This window comes from Mus pahari, chromosome 7 (assembly GCF_900095145.1).
Source record: "Mus pahari chromosome 7, PAHARI_EIJ_v1.1, whole genome shotgun sequence".
NCBI classification, from domain to species: Eukaryota; Metazoa; Chordata; class Mammalia; order Rodentia; family Muridae; genus Mus; species Mus pahari.
Genome location: NC_034596.1, coordinates 23,695,332 through 23,712,206, shown reverse-complemented (window position 1 = coordinate 23,712,206; position 16,875 = coordinate 23,695,332). Strand labels below are relative to the sequence as shown.

At 45.5% G+C, this 16,875-nt stretch overlaps 1 protein-coding gene across 4 annotated transcripts in view; it reads right to left on the bottom strand.

Moving 5' to 3' along the window:
* Window positions 1–1,086: 1,086 nt before the first annotated feature.
* Mboat2 (membrane bound O-acyltransferase domain containing 2) overlaps window positions 1,087–16,875 on the bottom strand; it is a 133,624-nt gene continuing 117,835 nt past the window's right edge. For all 4 annotated transcript variants that reach the window (XM_029540654.1, XM_021201759.2, XM_021201760.2 and 1 more), the window contains 6 exons: window positions 15,541–15,733; window positions 14,169–14,272; window positions 11,479–11,543; window positions 10,167–10,299; window positions 7,829–7,980; window positions 1,087–6,619 (listed from right to left, as the gene is read on the bottom strand). In XM_029540654.1, coding sequence (XP_029396514.1) covers window positions 6,394–6,619; window positions 7,829–7,980; window positions 10,167–10,299; window positions 11,479–11,543; window positions 14,169–14,272; window positions 15,541–15,733 — 873 coding nt within the window. In that variant the 3' untranslated portion in view covers window positions 1,087–6,393. The remainder of the gene's footprint in view (window positions 6,620–7,828; window positions 7,981–10,166; window positions 10,300–11,478; window positions 11,544–14,168; window positions 14,273–15,540; window positions 15,734–16,875) is intronic.

Genomic DNA, 16,875 nt, shown 5'->3' with positions numbered 1-16,875 from the left:
ACACTGCCATATGTACTCTGGAAAGTAACTAAACGGGGGTGTGTGTGGCAGGGGGTGGGGTGGGTGTCACTGCTACTCTCAGGCGTTCCACAGATGAAACACAATGACTAGATTTCTTGGTATGATCAACCCAACTTCTCAAATTATCAGTAAAAGTTACGATAACAGGGCTGGCACGATGGCTCAGCAATTAAAAGCAAAGGCCATTCTTCAAGATCTAGGTTTGATTCCTAGCACCCATATGGCTGATCACCATCTATAACTCTAGTTGCATGGAATCCAATGCTGCCTTCTAGCCTCTGTGCCATCAGGCATGCATGTGGTGCAGACATACATACAGGCAAAATATATATATGTTGTACATGATATATACATATATACATTCATATATATATATATAACTTAATGTATATATATGTATGTATGTGTACACACACACACACACACACACACACACACACACACACACACACACACACATATCCATCCCAGAGTTCTTCACAGCAGACCCAAGAGATACCTCAGGAACATCACTATGATGAAGAAACTGCATACGCAGTGAGAGTTCAGCACAGCTCAAAAGCAAAACCCAAGTCAGGACATGAGAGGTAAGAGCGAGCCAACCACAGGGCTATAAAGCCAGCTCTTCCTTTCAAGCTAGGATGCCTTCTTTACTGCTAAGTCCATTGTAGGCCACAGATCCATGGACCAACTTCCACGTTCTACTTTGGGGTTAATTACCTCCCAGAGTACATATAGCCGTGTTTTTAACATTTAAGAGCCAGTGAGATGGCTCAGTGAGGGTACGGTGCTTGCTGCACAAACCTTGAGACCCGAGGTCAATGGCCATAATCCACTGAACAGAAGGAAGAGGAAACAGGCTCTATATTGTCTTCTGGCCATACAAGCACCATGGCACATGCACCCCTCCCCCCAGGGTAATAAAAACTAGAGTGAACTAATGTTTAAGTTATTGAAGACTGGATGATAAAAAGAACATTGTTCACGGGCTTGGGCACTGGGCTCATCCATCCATAGACTGCATTTAACCTCAGAAATAAACAAACACAAACACGGGTTCTTTTAAACTACCGTTTAATCCCTTTAAAGACACAGAAATAATAAGAAAAAAAAGCCACATGTAAGTTAAAAACACCTTTAAAAGCCAGCAATCAGCCACTGTGTAGCTCTGAAGACACTGAATGGGAAAAATGGTTATGAATCATGTCACAGCTTGTCTGATACAGTGTGGTTTCAACTCACCATACAATGACAACTGATTTGGGGATCGGTTGAAAAAGAACACTTCTTTAAAAAAAAAAAAAAAAAAAAACTTCGAATTAAAAGAACAAGAAAAAAAAGCACAGCCCGCCACATGCTATCCTCCACCAGGGAAGGCAAATGGAAATGCTGCAAGTGCTGGCTGTGGGAGCGGAGGCTCTCCTCAAGACAGGCGACCAGTGTTCAGGTGAAAGGGAAGGCAGGTTATGCAGCCAGGCACCTTCCTCTGAACATGATGGGGCCTTCACGTCCCAGGAATCTGTGTCCCAGTCATTCCTACCGCCTCAAGTGATGCTCCTTCTGATACGGGGGCACCTTCACGTACATAAAGCTGACAGAAGACAGACAGGACGGTACCTCCATTCAGCACAGGCGTCCTTTCTGTGTGTGATTAAGTCAGCAGCAAATGCACTTCACGGACGGATGGGTGTGCACAGAACCAAAGACATTGAAAATGGGGGACAGAGACACATTTCAAAAGTTTAGCAAACGCTCTCTACCTGTGTCCTTCCCCCATGAAAGGACAGAGAAAATAATTAACAAACTAATCTCTCAAAGAAGTTTTCCCAAAATAGAGCCTGTGCAGGGAGCACCCCCTCAAGAGATTGCAGCAGGCAACCCCCACTCTTCTATTCCAGACATGCTCCCCAGAAACTGCTTAGTCATTTTACTCCCTGTGCTCTGTAACTTCTGGCTTTATAGTATATCCCATTGCTGGTTACAGAAGCAACATGTAAGAAAACACAGCTGGAGGTGGCTTTGTGTCACCGGATCGCTTTCAGACAGTGGTTATACAGGATCTTTGAAGGGTTATTTATAGAACAGACAGGCTGTCCCTTGCTTTATAAAAATGGCATTAAGAGTTACCACCAGTTTTAAAGGCAAGACAAATTAGCTGGCATAGAAATGTGTCATTAGGTTGTGTTTGACAAAATTTCCCCAATCAATGACCTGTGGAGCTTCTTGTCAGTTCTTCACTGGAGTTTGCATTGTGTTAAAAGCCTATTAAAATAAATTATCTGAAAACATACAAAACATTATTAGGCAGCCTACGAATTAAAATGTAAATTGGCTGCCTCCTCTGTACAACAAGAGCCTCAAAAAGCAGCTTAGTCATTGATTATAAGAGCATTCCTACAAAATATTAGTGTGGAAAATTTCATTTTAAATTTTCTTCCAGGAGGAGCGTCATCATCAATAGGTTTGACTACATGCTGTTACAGGAAATCACCGTAGAGAGCTGCCACATTCTAACCCATCAAACTTGAGAATTCTGAGTGGATTTGTTTAAAATGCAAATCTCTGCCTTCAGCTTTTGGAAGCCTGATACAAACTCACTCTTCCAAGGGCAGTGGGAAGCAGAAAGTTAGCCAAGAGGGCAATCGGCCAAGTGATCAACCATTCCTCAGAGGCCGCTGGTGGAATGTAACAGGTATGTATGGTCCTTGGGCAGGTTAAGGTTACAGTCACAGTGTAAGCTAGAATTCTGCACCTAGGTTAAACTGGGTGTGTTAAACTTCAATCAGGGTAGATTATTAATACCTGAATAAAACTTTTCACAATACTGGTTTCTAACTATACAGTCGGTCCAAATCTCAGTGGACACAGCAGAAGCAATTACTCTAAACCCGTCTACTCTCTCAAGAATGTTTGGGTCAGTTACAGTGTGGAACTCTTTAAGAGTCGGTGAGCTGATACTTATGAACAACTGATAAGGAAACAGTAAGTACCATATTCTAGATTTGCTCATGAAGACACAAGATGAACGCTGACAAAGGATGGGTATCAAGTAGGAAAAGCATTTGTCCTAAATGTCTAGTCTTCAAAAGTAAAACCTTCATGATTATTCTGATGGCGATTTTAAACTGTTTTCTGTAATTAANAAAAAAAAAAAAAAAAAAAAAAAAAAAAAAAAAAACGACTAAATTCTCTGACTAAAATAATTGCTGTAGAGTTACATGGTGGCAAACCCTGTCTAGTAAAATTAGCAATTTATGGGGAGTATTTAATCCTTTCCGGTTTTACCCAGCAGAAACAGCAACTAACGAAAGCAACCAGGAAATGGCCTGTTGCTACCCGTTCTGAGTTAATGGATCAATAGGTATTCCTCCTTTTGCTAAACATCCATTTTTTAAAATGTCACTACCGCAAGCCCCAGAAATAAAAAGCATCAACAGTTACTAGTTCCCTTTGGGACCCTGCCCTTCCCTTTGCCCTTTGCCTTACACGACTGGGGGTGGTGGAAGAAAAGGTGCTGCTCCCCCAGCAAGAGCCAGAAGGACCAGCCAGGCCACTAAGTACTTACACGAAATCACCATCATTTTCTAGAAACCTCCACTGAAACTGTTTTCCTCCAAAGTGGCATGTGTGGAGATACCCCGTGTGGGCGTCATCCACGGTAGGGACCAGCATGCTAAGACACAGCAGTCAGGGACTCTCTGAAACCCAGAGAACCTTCTCTCCGTCTCTGAGTATTCTTAAAGTCACTCCAAGCTCCAAGTAAAATATGAATTAAAAAAAAACAAACAAACCCAAAGACAAACAAACAAATAAGTGAGCTGAGACACACCAAATTGACAATTACTGTTTCAAGAAAATGAGATTTGAGGGAAGAATATTTTTTGTTCTATTTTCCCTGAGTAGTATATAATTGGACAGAAGTATAAATATGATGTAGATTGACCATCTCCAGAATGATTTCAGGATACTCAAGAAATGGAAAAATCCTATAAGCACACAGTGAACCCTGTTCTGCCGGTTAAATGCAGTAAACACATGGTATAATGACCTCTTTCAGAAATTACAGTAGTGCAAACATTAGTTTTAAATCCTTCTAAGTAGAAACAATCTTGACAGTATCCCAACTAAACATTCATTTTATAGAGTGTGGTTTGGGGGGGGGGGATTTGAGAATTTATTTGATTTTAGATCGAGTTCTGATTATGTCTCCTAATTAGAAGATAGTCATCCAAAAATAATCCCACGAACGTAACTAGTAGCTGAAGAAGAATGAAAAAGGGAATCAGCCAAGTTAGAACGCAGTGTATGTGCCAGGAAGGAGAACAGTGATCAACTGTCTCGCTCTTTGGATGATAGGACTATGATTATAAATTCATTACGAGGAAACAGGTGACGGTGACTCAATGTACAAGTTTAGAAACGAAGTCTGTTGGGGTGGCAGATATAAACGTGGTCATCTGTGAGTGGCTGGATAGATGGATCGAGCCCGCAGCAGCTCCCAAAGCTGCTCTGGCTTCACTTAGGAACCGCCCAGGGCTGTCTTTAACAGTGACTGAATTCTCCACCAAGTTCATGAAATCGTAGAAAATACATTCGGGGGCGGGTACTCTCCATAAATATGCTCTTCTTTCTCCTCCAATTCTACAGATAGCTTGATTTCAACACACGGGAAAGAAAACTAAGAAAAGGTATTTGCAAACCATTCCCGGGGAGGAGTAATAGGGAGAACTCTAGAGGCCAGGAGAAGACTCTCCTCATCAGATGCAACCTGTCTTCAAAAAAGCAGCCATGCCACGTATGGCTCCTAGGTGCTAGAAGGCCAGACCGGCATCTGCACCTTTCTTCTCCCTGACATCTTTAGGTTCCCACCTCCATTGCTGCTTTTTCCTCAACTCTACTTACAATGTATTAGTGGCAAAAACCAACAAAATCAAACTCATTGTAGACTGATAACTTGCATTTCATTTGAAAATTTAAGGCAAAACCAAAACAAATTTCATACAAAAAAAGATTGGTCAAATGGCAGTGAGGCCCAAAGGCCCCGCCTTCCCCTCTACAGGCTCAGGCTTATTTTCCATCTCATACCCACCCAGCCCACGCCGCACTGCTGTGCGATTAAAGACAAACCCAGTCACTCAAGGCAAGAGTGGCATCCTAAGAGGAAAACACTTATTTGTTTAGATAGAATCTAACACCCATTTTAACAAGAGTTTAATGGAAGAATTTTAATGCATGAAGTTAAAGAGTATAGAAACTAATTTATTAATTTTTTTTTAAAAAAGTCATTTAGACTCATCAACTAAGTTTTCTTTTCCCTACATCTTTCCCAAATAGCAATGAAAGGGATAGGAACAAGAAACTGATGAACCATACAAGAACCTTAATTACTAGAGATTTCCCTCAAAATCTTCAAATCATCTATCACTGTTATTCTTATAACCCCCTCTAACTCTATGTAATTTATGCTCGAGAGATTTCTTCAGAAAGTCCACAGTGTTATCAACGTTAAGCTGTTGTGTCCCATACAGTTACACTGGTCTCGGACACAGAAGTGGGAAGCCCTCTGCTGCTGGCTCCAGGTCCCACGGGGCTTTCCTTGGCCCCCTTCCCTTATCTTCCCTCTTATTATTTTTTTTTTTTTCTTAAGAAAATAAGCCTAAAATATCACATTGCCAACCTTTAATTATGTTTAAGAAAGTCCTCCTTGGAGGGCCCCCTGACTGACACCAGGTAATTAAGATCCCAGAAAAATAAGCTACCTGTAATTAAGCCCTGACTGTTTACAGTCCCACCATGCACACAGGCCTCTAAGATACCTTAAGAAAACCCTTCGAATACTGAGATGTTTATTGCATTTTTAAAGTACCCACGACCTTAAGTATCTGGTTTTAGACTCCCCTCAGTCCTCTCCGCAGCACACCATATCAAATATTGAAATCGTCTCCTCACGATTTTACACTCTTAAATACCATCCGGGAACAACATTTTAGGAAACGGGAGATTTAAGGCAAGACATTCATTTGGAAAAAGTTAATCATCCAGATCGACATGATTTTTTTTCCACCTCTTCAGTGCCTTGGGATACGCAGTGTACATTCAGCAACAGGGTACACGGATGACCTTGTGGGCAGATGCTGAGGTCAGAGTGCCCTATTGAATCATGGGAAGATTTTGTATAAGGCATGACCCACAGGAACATGGCATGGGAGGGGTTATTTCTTTCCATTTCCAATCTAGTGTATAGGAAACCCCCTATCCGAGACTGTCCCTTTCTACCCAGTTAGTCTCTCTTCCTTAAACAAGAGGCTCTGCAAAGGCCTCAAGATTGGCTTCTGTTCACAGCCGGGAAACAGCCATCACACGCTCTCGCAGTCACTGCGTTAGTGACGAGTGTCTGGATCCAGTGTCTCGGTTCTGATTGCAAACATTATTCATCGTGGAAAAACTGTTCTGTCCCAGAGAATTTTCCCGTTCGTCAAACTTTTTGGCCTGTGAGAGCTGGACATTTTCCTGTGTGCTCGTTCTTCTTTGAGACTTTCTCACAGGCAGCAACAGCAACACTAAGATACTACAGATGTGAAGGCAGTAATACCAGGAGCTGAAAGAAAAGGGAAGAGGGTTATCAGCCACACCCTTGCCAGCACCCAGGGTCCTGAAGATGGGGTTATCCACCGCATTATTCTTCCCTTTTCTCCACAGTGTGGGCTGGAGTGTGGGTAACTGCAACACTGCCCCTCATGTTCCCACCTCAGAATACAGGCCTAGATACATTCTAGTGTTTTGTAAGGGTCTTGAGGCTACACAGGACAAAGTAAAAAGGCACTTCTTAACAGAGGTAGCAATCTGAACACAAAATTACACGTGGGGTCCCCAGAGAGCACTGGACATGAAGATGTGCCCAGTCACTGCTTGCCCTACTCTGAAACCCACAGTCACTCACTCAGATACCCGGACTGAAACAACATGAGCTATAGGTAATCAACACTGTTTGATGGTCACATCACAAATACAGGTTGTACCCAACAAATCATCAGAAAATCAGCCCCTGGGTGGACTCTGAGACTGAAGGGACGCAGCCTGATTTCAAAGGTGAGAGTTCAAGTGTCTGAAGAAAACAACATGGGACAGAATCCAACCAACAGCTACCCACCCCAAATGAATAGTTTTGTTAAAAATGGGTACGTTAACCCATTACTTGTTTTTCCTATGTGAACATATAACTCGATTCTAATGTTTGAGTCTAATTCTTTGATCACATGCTCTTATGCTAAGTCTCCAAATCCCATAGAAATGAAGAACTGGATAGAACCAAGCTTCTCATCAGAAGCGAGCATTGGTGGGGCAGGGAGAGGAGAGGAAAGAGTAAAACCACAGACTTCAGGACAGCAGCCTCTGAAATACAGAGGACCACAGAGGCCAGTCAAGTCCAATCCTTCCCTTTTCTATGACTGAAAAAAAAAAAAAAATCAAGCTTATTAGTAACTGGTGAAGCATTCCCTATTCCTTTTGTAGCCATGTTTGGGACACTCAGGCTACACTAAGTCTTCCTGAGATGGGGCAAGTTCTCCTACTGGGGCAACCACTCAGGGAGCCACACTTCCACCCTTGGGCTGAATGGGATGAACTGCTCCATGAAGGAACTTGAAACTGCTCAGCTTAGGATCAGGAGGTAATTGCTAGTAGACTGCACGGCAGAAGTGAGGCTGGAGTATTACTATCTTTCTATTTCTATTGTTCCACTCAATCAGCAAGGACCTTCCTTGGAAAGCACAGCTACTCCTCCCGACAGCTGAAGGGTAACACTTACCTGTAAAAGGTGAATGATGGTTTTATGGAGAGAAGCACAAACGGAACAACCGTGTAACTTATTGTTATCTGTGTGGCCACCCATGTTATGATGTCATAAAATAACTTAAGTTGAGGGGGTTCCAGGAAATAGTGCCTAAAGTTATTTCTCAGCTGAAAGAGGAAAAAAAAAAAAAGACACACAAGAAATTGCTACATCTTTAGATTGACACGAAATATACTAGCGACAGCAACTTCAAGCCTGCGGAGTAACACTCTCACACTGCTGCCTCAGTCTGGACTGCCACTGCCACCAGGGCAAGCGGGTTCCAATGTCACCGTGCACAGACTGTTGGGGGAAGGGGGCAAACACATGGTGGATGTACAGAGGGCCTCCGGGAGCTGTCAACGGGCTTTGCTGTGGATTTGACGTTGTTTAAAATAAAGTTCCCTAAGAGAGTTAGCAATGGACACTGACGAGCGGTCTCTTAAGTAGCACTGGGTAAATTAGAGGCTGTGAGCGCCTTCGCTGGATCCCCAGTTTCTTCTCTCACTAGGGAATGAGGCGGCAGTACTCTTGCTCGGCCTCCAAGTGTGGGGGAGACCAGAAGGACCTATGAACTCAGTTCTGATCAGTCAGCGTACACGGAAACAGGGACCATATACCACTTACTGATGGAACTGGGAAGGCCCTTTCAAAAAGGTATGTCTGTCTGTCTGTATGTCTGTCTGCCTGTTTGTTTGCTGCAGGGTTGGAGACTTGTGCATTTTAGGCAAGTGTACTCGGCTATGTCCCCAACTTTTTACAAGACAGTGCCAAACAGCCAGATGTTGCAGTTTTAGAATGTGCACACTTACTCAAATGAGATTTTCCATTTCTACCATATACCTCATTTTTCTTTCTCCTTTTATGTCTGGTACGTCCTAAATTTCCACGGGTGAAGCACTGCTTTGGTTACAAAGATGCCCTGTGGGTTCCTCCGAACTGTGGTAGTGAATGGTTACGATTCTCAGAGGCTAGAACCAAATCCTGGCACCTGGGACCTCTTGCCTAGCTCTCTCTAATCCACTCTATATAATACCAACAAGCCATTTCCTCCAGCATTGCTGGCCACCACTCCACCATGTTTAGAAGTTCTAGCTAGCTGGGGATGTAGCTCAGTGCTAGAGTGTTTACCTAGCACGGCACAGCCCTCTGTACAGTCTTCGGCACTCTGAGGATACAGATGTGCTACCTCCCATGACACCCTGATGCCACAGAGAGGACAGGACCAGGCTTCAGGGCTGATGCCCAGGCTCCTGTCATTGCCTGTCTCCTTTCTTCCTATCCAGAACTATCTACTATTCACATATACAGGAGCTCACTGCTTTAACTCCATCTCCCTGGCATTTCCCAAATACACTATGGCTTTGAACCTTTCTAATGTCATGCCCATTCCTAGGATGATAATCTTGTCCCCATTACACTCCAGTTGGTATTGAAATACCTTCTACCTTACAAAACCTGCCCTAATGAGCTCATCTCTAATCAACCCAACCAAGAGAACTTTCATCTTTAAACTCTGCTATCTATAAAGCCCATGGGTCTACCCGGTGGGTAGCCCAGGGGTCTATGCCCAGTGATGTACATGCAGGTGCACATACAGAACATACATATCCATGATTATGCCCCTGGGCAGACTATCAACTACCAGGAGGCACAGCCCTGTATTACTATTTCTTGCTATTTCCCTCATATACTCCTACGGTTCATCAGAGTGAGTATCTGCTGGTTTGTTAAATGAAGCTATTTTACCCAGGATGCACTCTGCTAAGCATGTTAAAACATGTTTGGACACATCACTTCCCTCCAGTGGACTTTCAGACACACCGACTTATCCCCCTCTTTTCTTCCATATTATGAAGCGATGTTAACTGTTTCCCCAAACTGTCCCAGGTTCCCACCAGCAAACACTCCTCAGAACAGTACCACACCCACAGTCCACAGTGTCTCCCACTGGGAACAGCCCAGCCCCCTCTCTGGGAGTGGTCATACTCAACTCTGAAATGAGAGAGGCCTCCAGGGTTACAACTCACAGGAAACAAATGACTTGGGAGAGACCTACCCATCCTAATCATCTTTGCTATGTCTCTCATTCAGAAAATGCTATGAAGACACATGACATGTTTTAAGCAATTCCTGCCTGGCAGATGCATGGCTTCTCCTGGTATACAGTTAGCATGGAGGCTGGCATTGGGGGAGTGTATATTCATTTCCGGAGCACAGTCATACATCTGACTTCTACTAGGCAGATGTAGTAGTCACAGCCGAAGAAACAGAGTCACTCACTGAATTATAAAACAAAAACGTTGATACTTACAGTCCGAGCTGCTAACGTCATTAGCACTCCCGTTAGAAATGTCAGATAGTATCCTGGGTAGACCCCATGCCAAATAGCAGAGAGAAAGAATGTCTGGATTGTCGGGCTGAAGGTTGCTCGTTCATAACACACCCTAAAAAACACAGAAACCATGGAGAGCCAAGAGGAGTGAGTGGATCTAAGATCACAAAACCTACAGGATCCTCTCTGGGCTGACAGGGCACATAAAAACAGATGGCCTTTCTCCTGGGCACTAGCTCAGTCATGACGTGTCAGACTTGCAAGTGTAAGCTTGGCTCCTATCTTTTTACTGGTATATGTAATTACCAAAATGATCACTTCCAGTTTGGGGGAGTCTATAAAACCTAGCCTCCTTTTCCTAACACAGAAGATAGGATTCAATAGGACAGAACCACTGGGAAGGCTAGCTGGGAGACAGCAGACAACAACATATGCTGTGTGTCTCGGGGTGCATCCAACTGCCAGTGTGCTCATGGGAGTCGAGTTTTCTCAGGCTGGGGCGCCTGTCCTGTGTGCCACCGACAACAACATATGCTGTGTGTCTCAGGGTGCATCCGACTGCCAGTGTGCTCACGGGGCTCCTGTTTTCTCAGGCTGGGGTGCCTGTCCTGTGTGCCGCCCGTCCTGTGCGCCATCCCACTGACCTCACACACCCCGAGACACGTCTGACTTCAGACCTCCATGCCCTGGCTGTCCTTGCGTTTTCAGAAGCTGCACCCCAGGGGACAGCTGTAAGATTTCTGTTGTTGTTTTACAGATGGCTTCATTTTGCGTGTTTGGTTAGAAGTGTTAGAAAAGGACACCTGACCCTCTGGAACAGGTCCCGGAGCTGTGGATCAGGGTGAGCCACCCTGAGTATGCTGAGGGCTGAACCCAGGTCCTCAGCATGAGCAGGAAGTGCTCTTCACCGCCGGACCATCTGTGCAGCCTCGCAGTATAATCTTAAGGATACCGTGAGCCCTGACTATGGAGTAAGATTGAGTCTTTGGGTCCCACATGTGCGTGTCCCAAGCCCAACATATAAGAAGAGCTGCAGAGGACACTGGTTAGGCCCAGACATCAGCAGAGCCTGGGCCAAGCTGAGGTGACTGGCATATGGATGCTTGTGTCTCCATTCCAAGAAATTCCGACTTGATGAACAGTGCCTTGCTTTGGTGGATACTAACGGCGGATCCTAAGACCACACGTCATTCAACACACTAACAATTAATGAAGGATGTTAAGTTGGCAAGCTTAGGCTCAAGTCCTTAAAGCCAAAGCACGCCTAAGGGTGACTCTCGAAGGAGCATACCTTTTGAGCCAAAGAGCTGTCTGGATATTCCAATTATCGAGAAACATCTTAAAACTTGTTGACATCTGAAAAACAAAGAGACCATTTTCTTTGGCCAACAAAATAATGAAGCTTTAAGTCTACACAGCGATGCTTTAGTAAGCTAAGAAACTAAATTTAAAAGTCATTTGGTCTAAATGGCATAGCATTGGTTTCTTACTGAACACTGTTCTTCTAATACAGTAACAGCATCCACAAAAGTTTATTTATCTCCAGCAACATGGGAAGGAACATCAGAAGGCAGAGGAGCACTGCCGTGATGCCCCAGGTCAACACAGACCTATGTCTCCAGCTCCCTTCTAGCGTTTCAGACTCCACAGTCGATTTATCACATCGAGACTCTGATGCTCTTGTCTTAGTTTTCCTTCCCATCAACCTATCAGAACCCTACTCTATGATGGGCATGCTGCCCACCATCCCCACTGGTAGCATCTAGATAACTGTGACAGCCCAGACCTCACATACATGGTTCTCAGCTGTGACCAGTCCCTCCATCTACCTGATGCTAGCTGTCCCTATTTTGAAAACAGTTACTACAATGCTACACTGGGGAGAGATATATCACAAAGAATTAATCAGCAGCATTTAAAATACTTCACAGTTCTCCCAAGTCCCTCAGAGTAGGTGATTTCGACTCCAGCTACAGACACAGCCTGCCTACCCTCCACGAGACAGAACTCACCATACACTACATCCTTGTCACCAGACCTCATGCCTCACATCACATCTGTTTCCATCTGCCTCAGGAGTGCCATTATGCAGGCCTGCAGGCCTACTGTGGCCTCCTCTCCTCTTCCTTGTTTCTCCCTCTCTTACATGTACAGGGGCTGCAGAGAGTGAGTCTCTCCATCTTTAAACTCCTTCTAGTCAGTATTTTAATCTTTGTTTTATTTGTGTGTGTGTGTATGTGTGTGTGTGTGGTATGTATGTGTGGTGTATGTGTGTTATGTGCATATGTGTGTTGTGTGTATGTGTATGTGTATTGTGTGTGTATGTGTGTTGTGTGTGTGTTTCGTGTATGTTTTGTGTGTGTGTGTGTGTGTGTGTGTGTGTGTGTGTGTGTGTGCAGGTGCCAACAGAGGACCCAGGGGAGTTTTCAGACCCCCTAAAGTTACAGGTGGCTTTGAGCTGCCTGACATAGGTGCTGGGAACTGAACTCAGGTCTTCTATAAGAGCAGTGACTTTTAAACAAAAGTCTCCTCAGGCCTCCCTCTACCTACAGCCTTCACAGCACAGCCCCTCAGGTCTGGGCTGGCTACCTTTTGTGCTCCCCCTCCCTGAAGAACTGCTGAAACCCACTGGGGTGCTCCTAGCCCCAGCTCAGGTGACATCTGGGGCCACTTAGCAGAACTCACAATGCCTTCCTTAAGAAACCAATGCTTCTCTGTCCTCATGCCACCTATCCCCAAGAAGGCAATGCCTCACGTGCCTAGGAGGGTAACACCTGGTTCTCAAGGTATGGGAAAACCACATCCATTTTATGTATAAACATACAAACGTGTGGCAAACTAAGTCTGTCCATGGGGGCTGGAAAGCTCCAGAGAGACACCACAGAGTCAAGGTTGTAAATGCCAATCCGTCATCACCCTACAGCCACCTGCTTCCCCTCTTTCTCCCTGTTTTTACTTATTTTCATTTTATGAGAGTTTTTTGCTAGCCTGTGTCTGAGCACCATGTGCATGCAGTGCCTCTAGAAGCCAGAAGAGGGCACCAGAACCCTGGAACTGGAGTTCCAAAAGATGAGCTGCCAGGTGGCTGCTGGGAATTTCTGAGGCTGTGTTTTGTGCTTGGTTTCTCTAGCCTCACCCCCATCATCTTTGATGCCATCTTGTGACCTGCTGGCCCCTTCCCACACCCACAGGGTGTCCTTCCCCCAGGGCCTACCTGGTCACCTCCTGCTTCTGGTTCCCCTCCCTGTGTGGCTTGTCAGACCGACCATAGACTTAAAGCACCATATGCCCGCACCTTCCAGGTCAGAACCTACTTTCCAGCACATGCTAAAGCTTCCTGCGGACTGTAAGTCACCAGCCTCATTCACTGCATCCTCAGGGGCCAGAGTGTCCCACCACCAGTAAATAGGGGACGAGAGTCGGGGAATGAGTTCATGGTCCTCCTCCTTCTTTGCCTTTGCTTTCTTTCCATCCCCCCCACGAGCCCTGAGGCGGGTGCTGTGAATATCCTGTTTAACGCTGAACACTCAGTCTGTTGTTCTCAGCACCCGGACCGGCCATGATCCTAGCTGAGCTTTAATTGGTTGTATAAAAATAAACATCGGTCCACGTGTGTGACAAATATCCCTCACAGTCTCACGCATGTGAACATGTAGGTCCCAGCTGATGGTGCTGTCTGGGAGGTGTGCCTTGTTGGAGAAAGTCTGTCACCACGTGTAGGTTCAACGGTTGAAATTTCTAGTTCTCTCTCTGCTTTGTGCCTGCATGAAGTGAGCTCCTAGTCACACTGCTACGGCTTCACTCCATCCTTACGGACCCTCACCTCCGTAAGCGCAAATATACTCTTTATTAAAATAAAGTTTGCAGCCTACTGTGGTCAACACCTGTTAGCTCCCCTCTCAGGGCAGCACACCACAACCTATGAAAGCACACGGTGGCACTTAGGCTGTCACATGACTAACGTCTTAATCATTTACTAACCTCTATTTGCTGAATTCTCAAGTTGGAAATTAAGTCCCATTGAGCCACTCCATTCTTGTCATATCCTCTGAAACCGAAGCCCGCAGCATTGTTAATGGCGTCAGCTGTGAAGAAGTAAAGTATTAAGAAATGTTATTGCAATGTATACAATACATATACACACACATGCATACATATATGTTTCTTTCTAAAGATTAATTTTATTCTGATGTGTTTGGGTGTTTTGCATGCATACATATTATATGTACCATGTACATGTCCGGTGCCCTTGAGGCCAGAAGAGGCTATTAGATCCCTAAAACTGATGTTTGTGAACCACCATGTGGCTGCTGGGAACTAAACCTGGACCTTCTGCAAGAGAAACAAATGCTCCTAGCTGCTGAGCCATCTCTCCAGCCTCCTCTCCTCTCCCAGGAGGTGAATACCCTGCCTTATTCTTAAGCAGTGAACGTGGACTTTTGAGTTATTTAGTAGTATTAGAGGCTGGACCTTCCAGGTGAGCCCTTTCCTGCTGAGCTATAGCCATTGTCCATGACTTAATCTAATTTGAAAATGAGTACGTGTGTGTACATGTCTACTACATTGTGGCCGTGGAGGCCACAAGAAGGTACTAGATCCCTGGAGTTAAGTGGCTGTAAGTAACCAAACTCGGGTCCTCTGGGAGAGCAGCGAGCATTCTTAACCACCCAGTCATCTCTCCAGCCCCGGAGAGGTCAGCATCATCATCACGCACAGTGAAAACAATAACCCTGTCAGTAGGTTAGTTAACAACACATCCGACATGAGGCTTGAGAAGACGGGTGGAGTGGAAGAGTTCTGGGCACCATGTTAGAATACAGTGGAGAGCGCTCACCTGCCTGGAAGAAACTGCTGGGAGCGCTCTGCCTGAGGTCAGCGTGCTCATTTTGGTCACTCTGGTCTACAGAGCTTCCTTGTCCTTTTTACAGTGGCGACTGACCGGCGGTTTACAAACCTGTTCAACATAGGACACCTCTTCCCTCAAGTGGATCCTTTCCAACCAACAGAAAGCGTTTCTAGTTCACACACCATTGATGTTATGGACAAATGAGCTAAGACCCATCAAAATGCAGCCAAGCACCTTCACAGACACCGATCCTTCTTTTGCAAAATGACTCTGATTCGACTCGTTCTTTCACTATACATCCTCAAGAGGGCACTCTTGAGCTGGACACAGCGGTATGCCTGCGGGTTCAGTCACTAGAAAGGCTGACACAGGTGGACTGCTGTCTCTGGGGAGTTTGAGGCCAGCAGGTGCAGTCAGTCACAGACACAGACAGACAGACACACTGCCTCCCCGCCCACCCCCACCCCAGGATACTTCAGTATGAAAACAAGTCTGCATGCTACTTACCTAAGGTCCATGCAAAATAGTACTTAGGCCTGGCAGCCAAGAGAGAGACATACAGATAGGTGGCTTTGGTCGGCCATGACGCAGTGGCTTGGAAATGCTCATCGATGTTGTACTCCACCGGTAGCATGTTGGAGATGGTCAGGTGGAATAATAAGGAGAGTCCACAGACCAGGAGCTTCTCCGTAACTGCTGCCTGGAACGGGTGGGCAAGAGTCACACACCTCATAGGACTGTGTGTCCTTTTTACACACCAGGCATATCCTGAATACAGCAACAGACCTGAGCTCTCCTGATGAAAACAGGAGCTGCCTTGCCCTGGGCACTTCAGATCCTCACACAGTCCCACATAGAAATACTTTCAAACTCATTAACCTCAATCACCAAGGCAGGGTCTCTCGATCAAATGCAGAGCTCCCTGATATGGCGACATGGCTAATCATGGTAGCTGGCTTGCTCTGGGGCTCCCTAGGGTCTGCCTTTCGGGGATGGGGTTACAGGCTGGTTGTGATATTGCCATGACATGGGTTCTGGGGATCCAAGCTATGCTCCCCACACTAAACCATCTCCCCAACCCCATGAGCCAGATTCTGAATGGCACTAATAAGGAAGAGAATGCAGCCATAAAAAGAGAATCCAGGGTTCCCAATGGGCTGGGTCAGAAAGCACAGTCCATGAGGGGCCTGGCATAGAAGACCTACCCTTGACAGCATCATTTTCACTGAGGAATTGTTTCCTTTCATTAAAAAAAAAAAATTACATCTATTTATGTGCACTATGTTTGTGTCTGGTGCTCACAGAGGTCAGAAGAGGGCATCAGATTCCCTGAAACTGGAGGTGTGAATTATTGTGAGCCACCACGATAGTGCTGGGCATAGAACCCAGTTCCTCTGCAAGAGCAGCAGGTGCTTTGAGCCACCAGCCATCTCTCCTGCTCCTTATGCAGTTTCTAAGTAACTTACACATGCTCTTTAGTCATGACGTCACTACTGGGTGGCGTGTAAAGACTTATTTATCCTGACAGGTACTTACGAAGAAATAGATGACAGCCAGGCAAGTGGTGCAGCCATGTCATTCTGGCTACGTGAGGAGGATGAGGCAGGAAAATAACACATTCAAGGCCAGGCTTCAAAGTGAGGTCACTGTCAGCACCAGCTTCAGGAGTTAGTGAGATCCGTCTCAGTAAGACGGAAGGGCTGGAGAGGTATAGGTACCCTAGCTCTGCTGCTCCAGAGAACAGGAGTGTGGTTCCCAGAACCCACATCAGATAGTTCACAACTGCTTGTAACTTCAGCTCCAGGGGATCCTAGACCGTTTTTCTGACCCCTGTGGGTACCC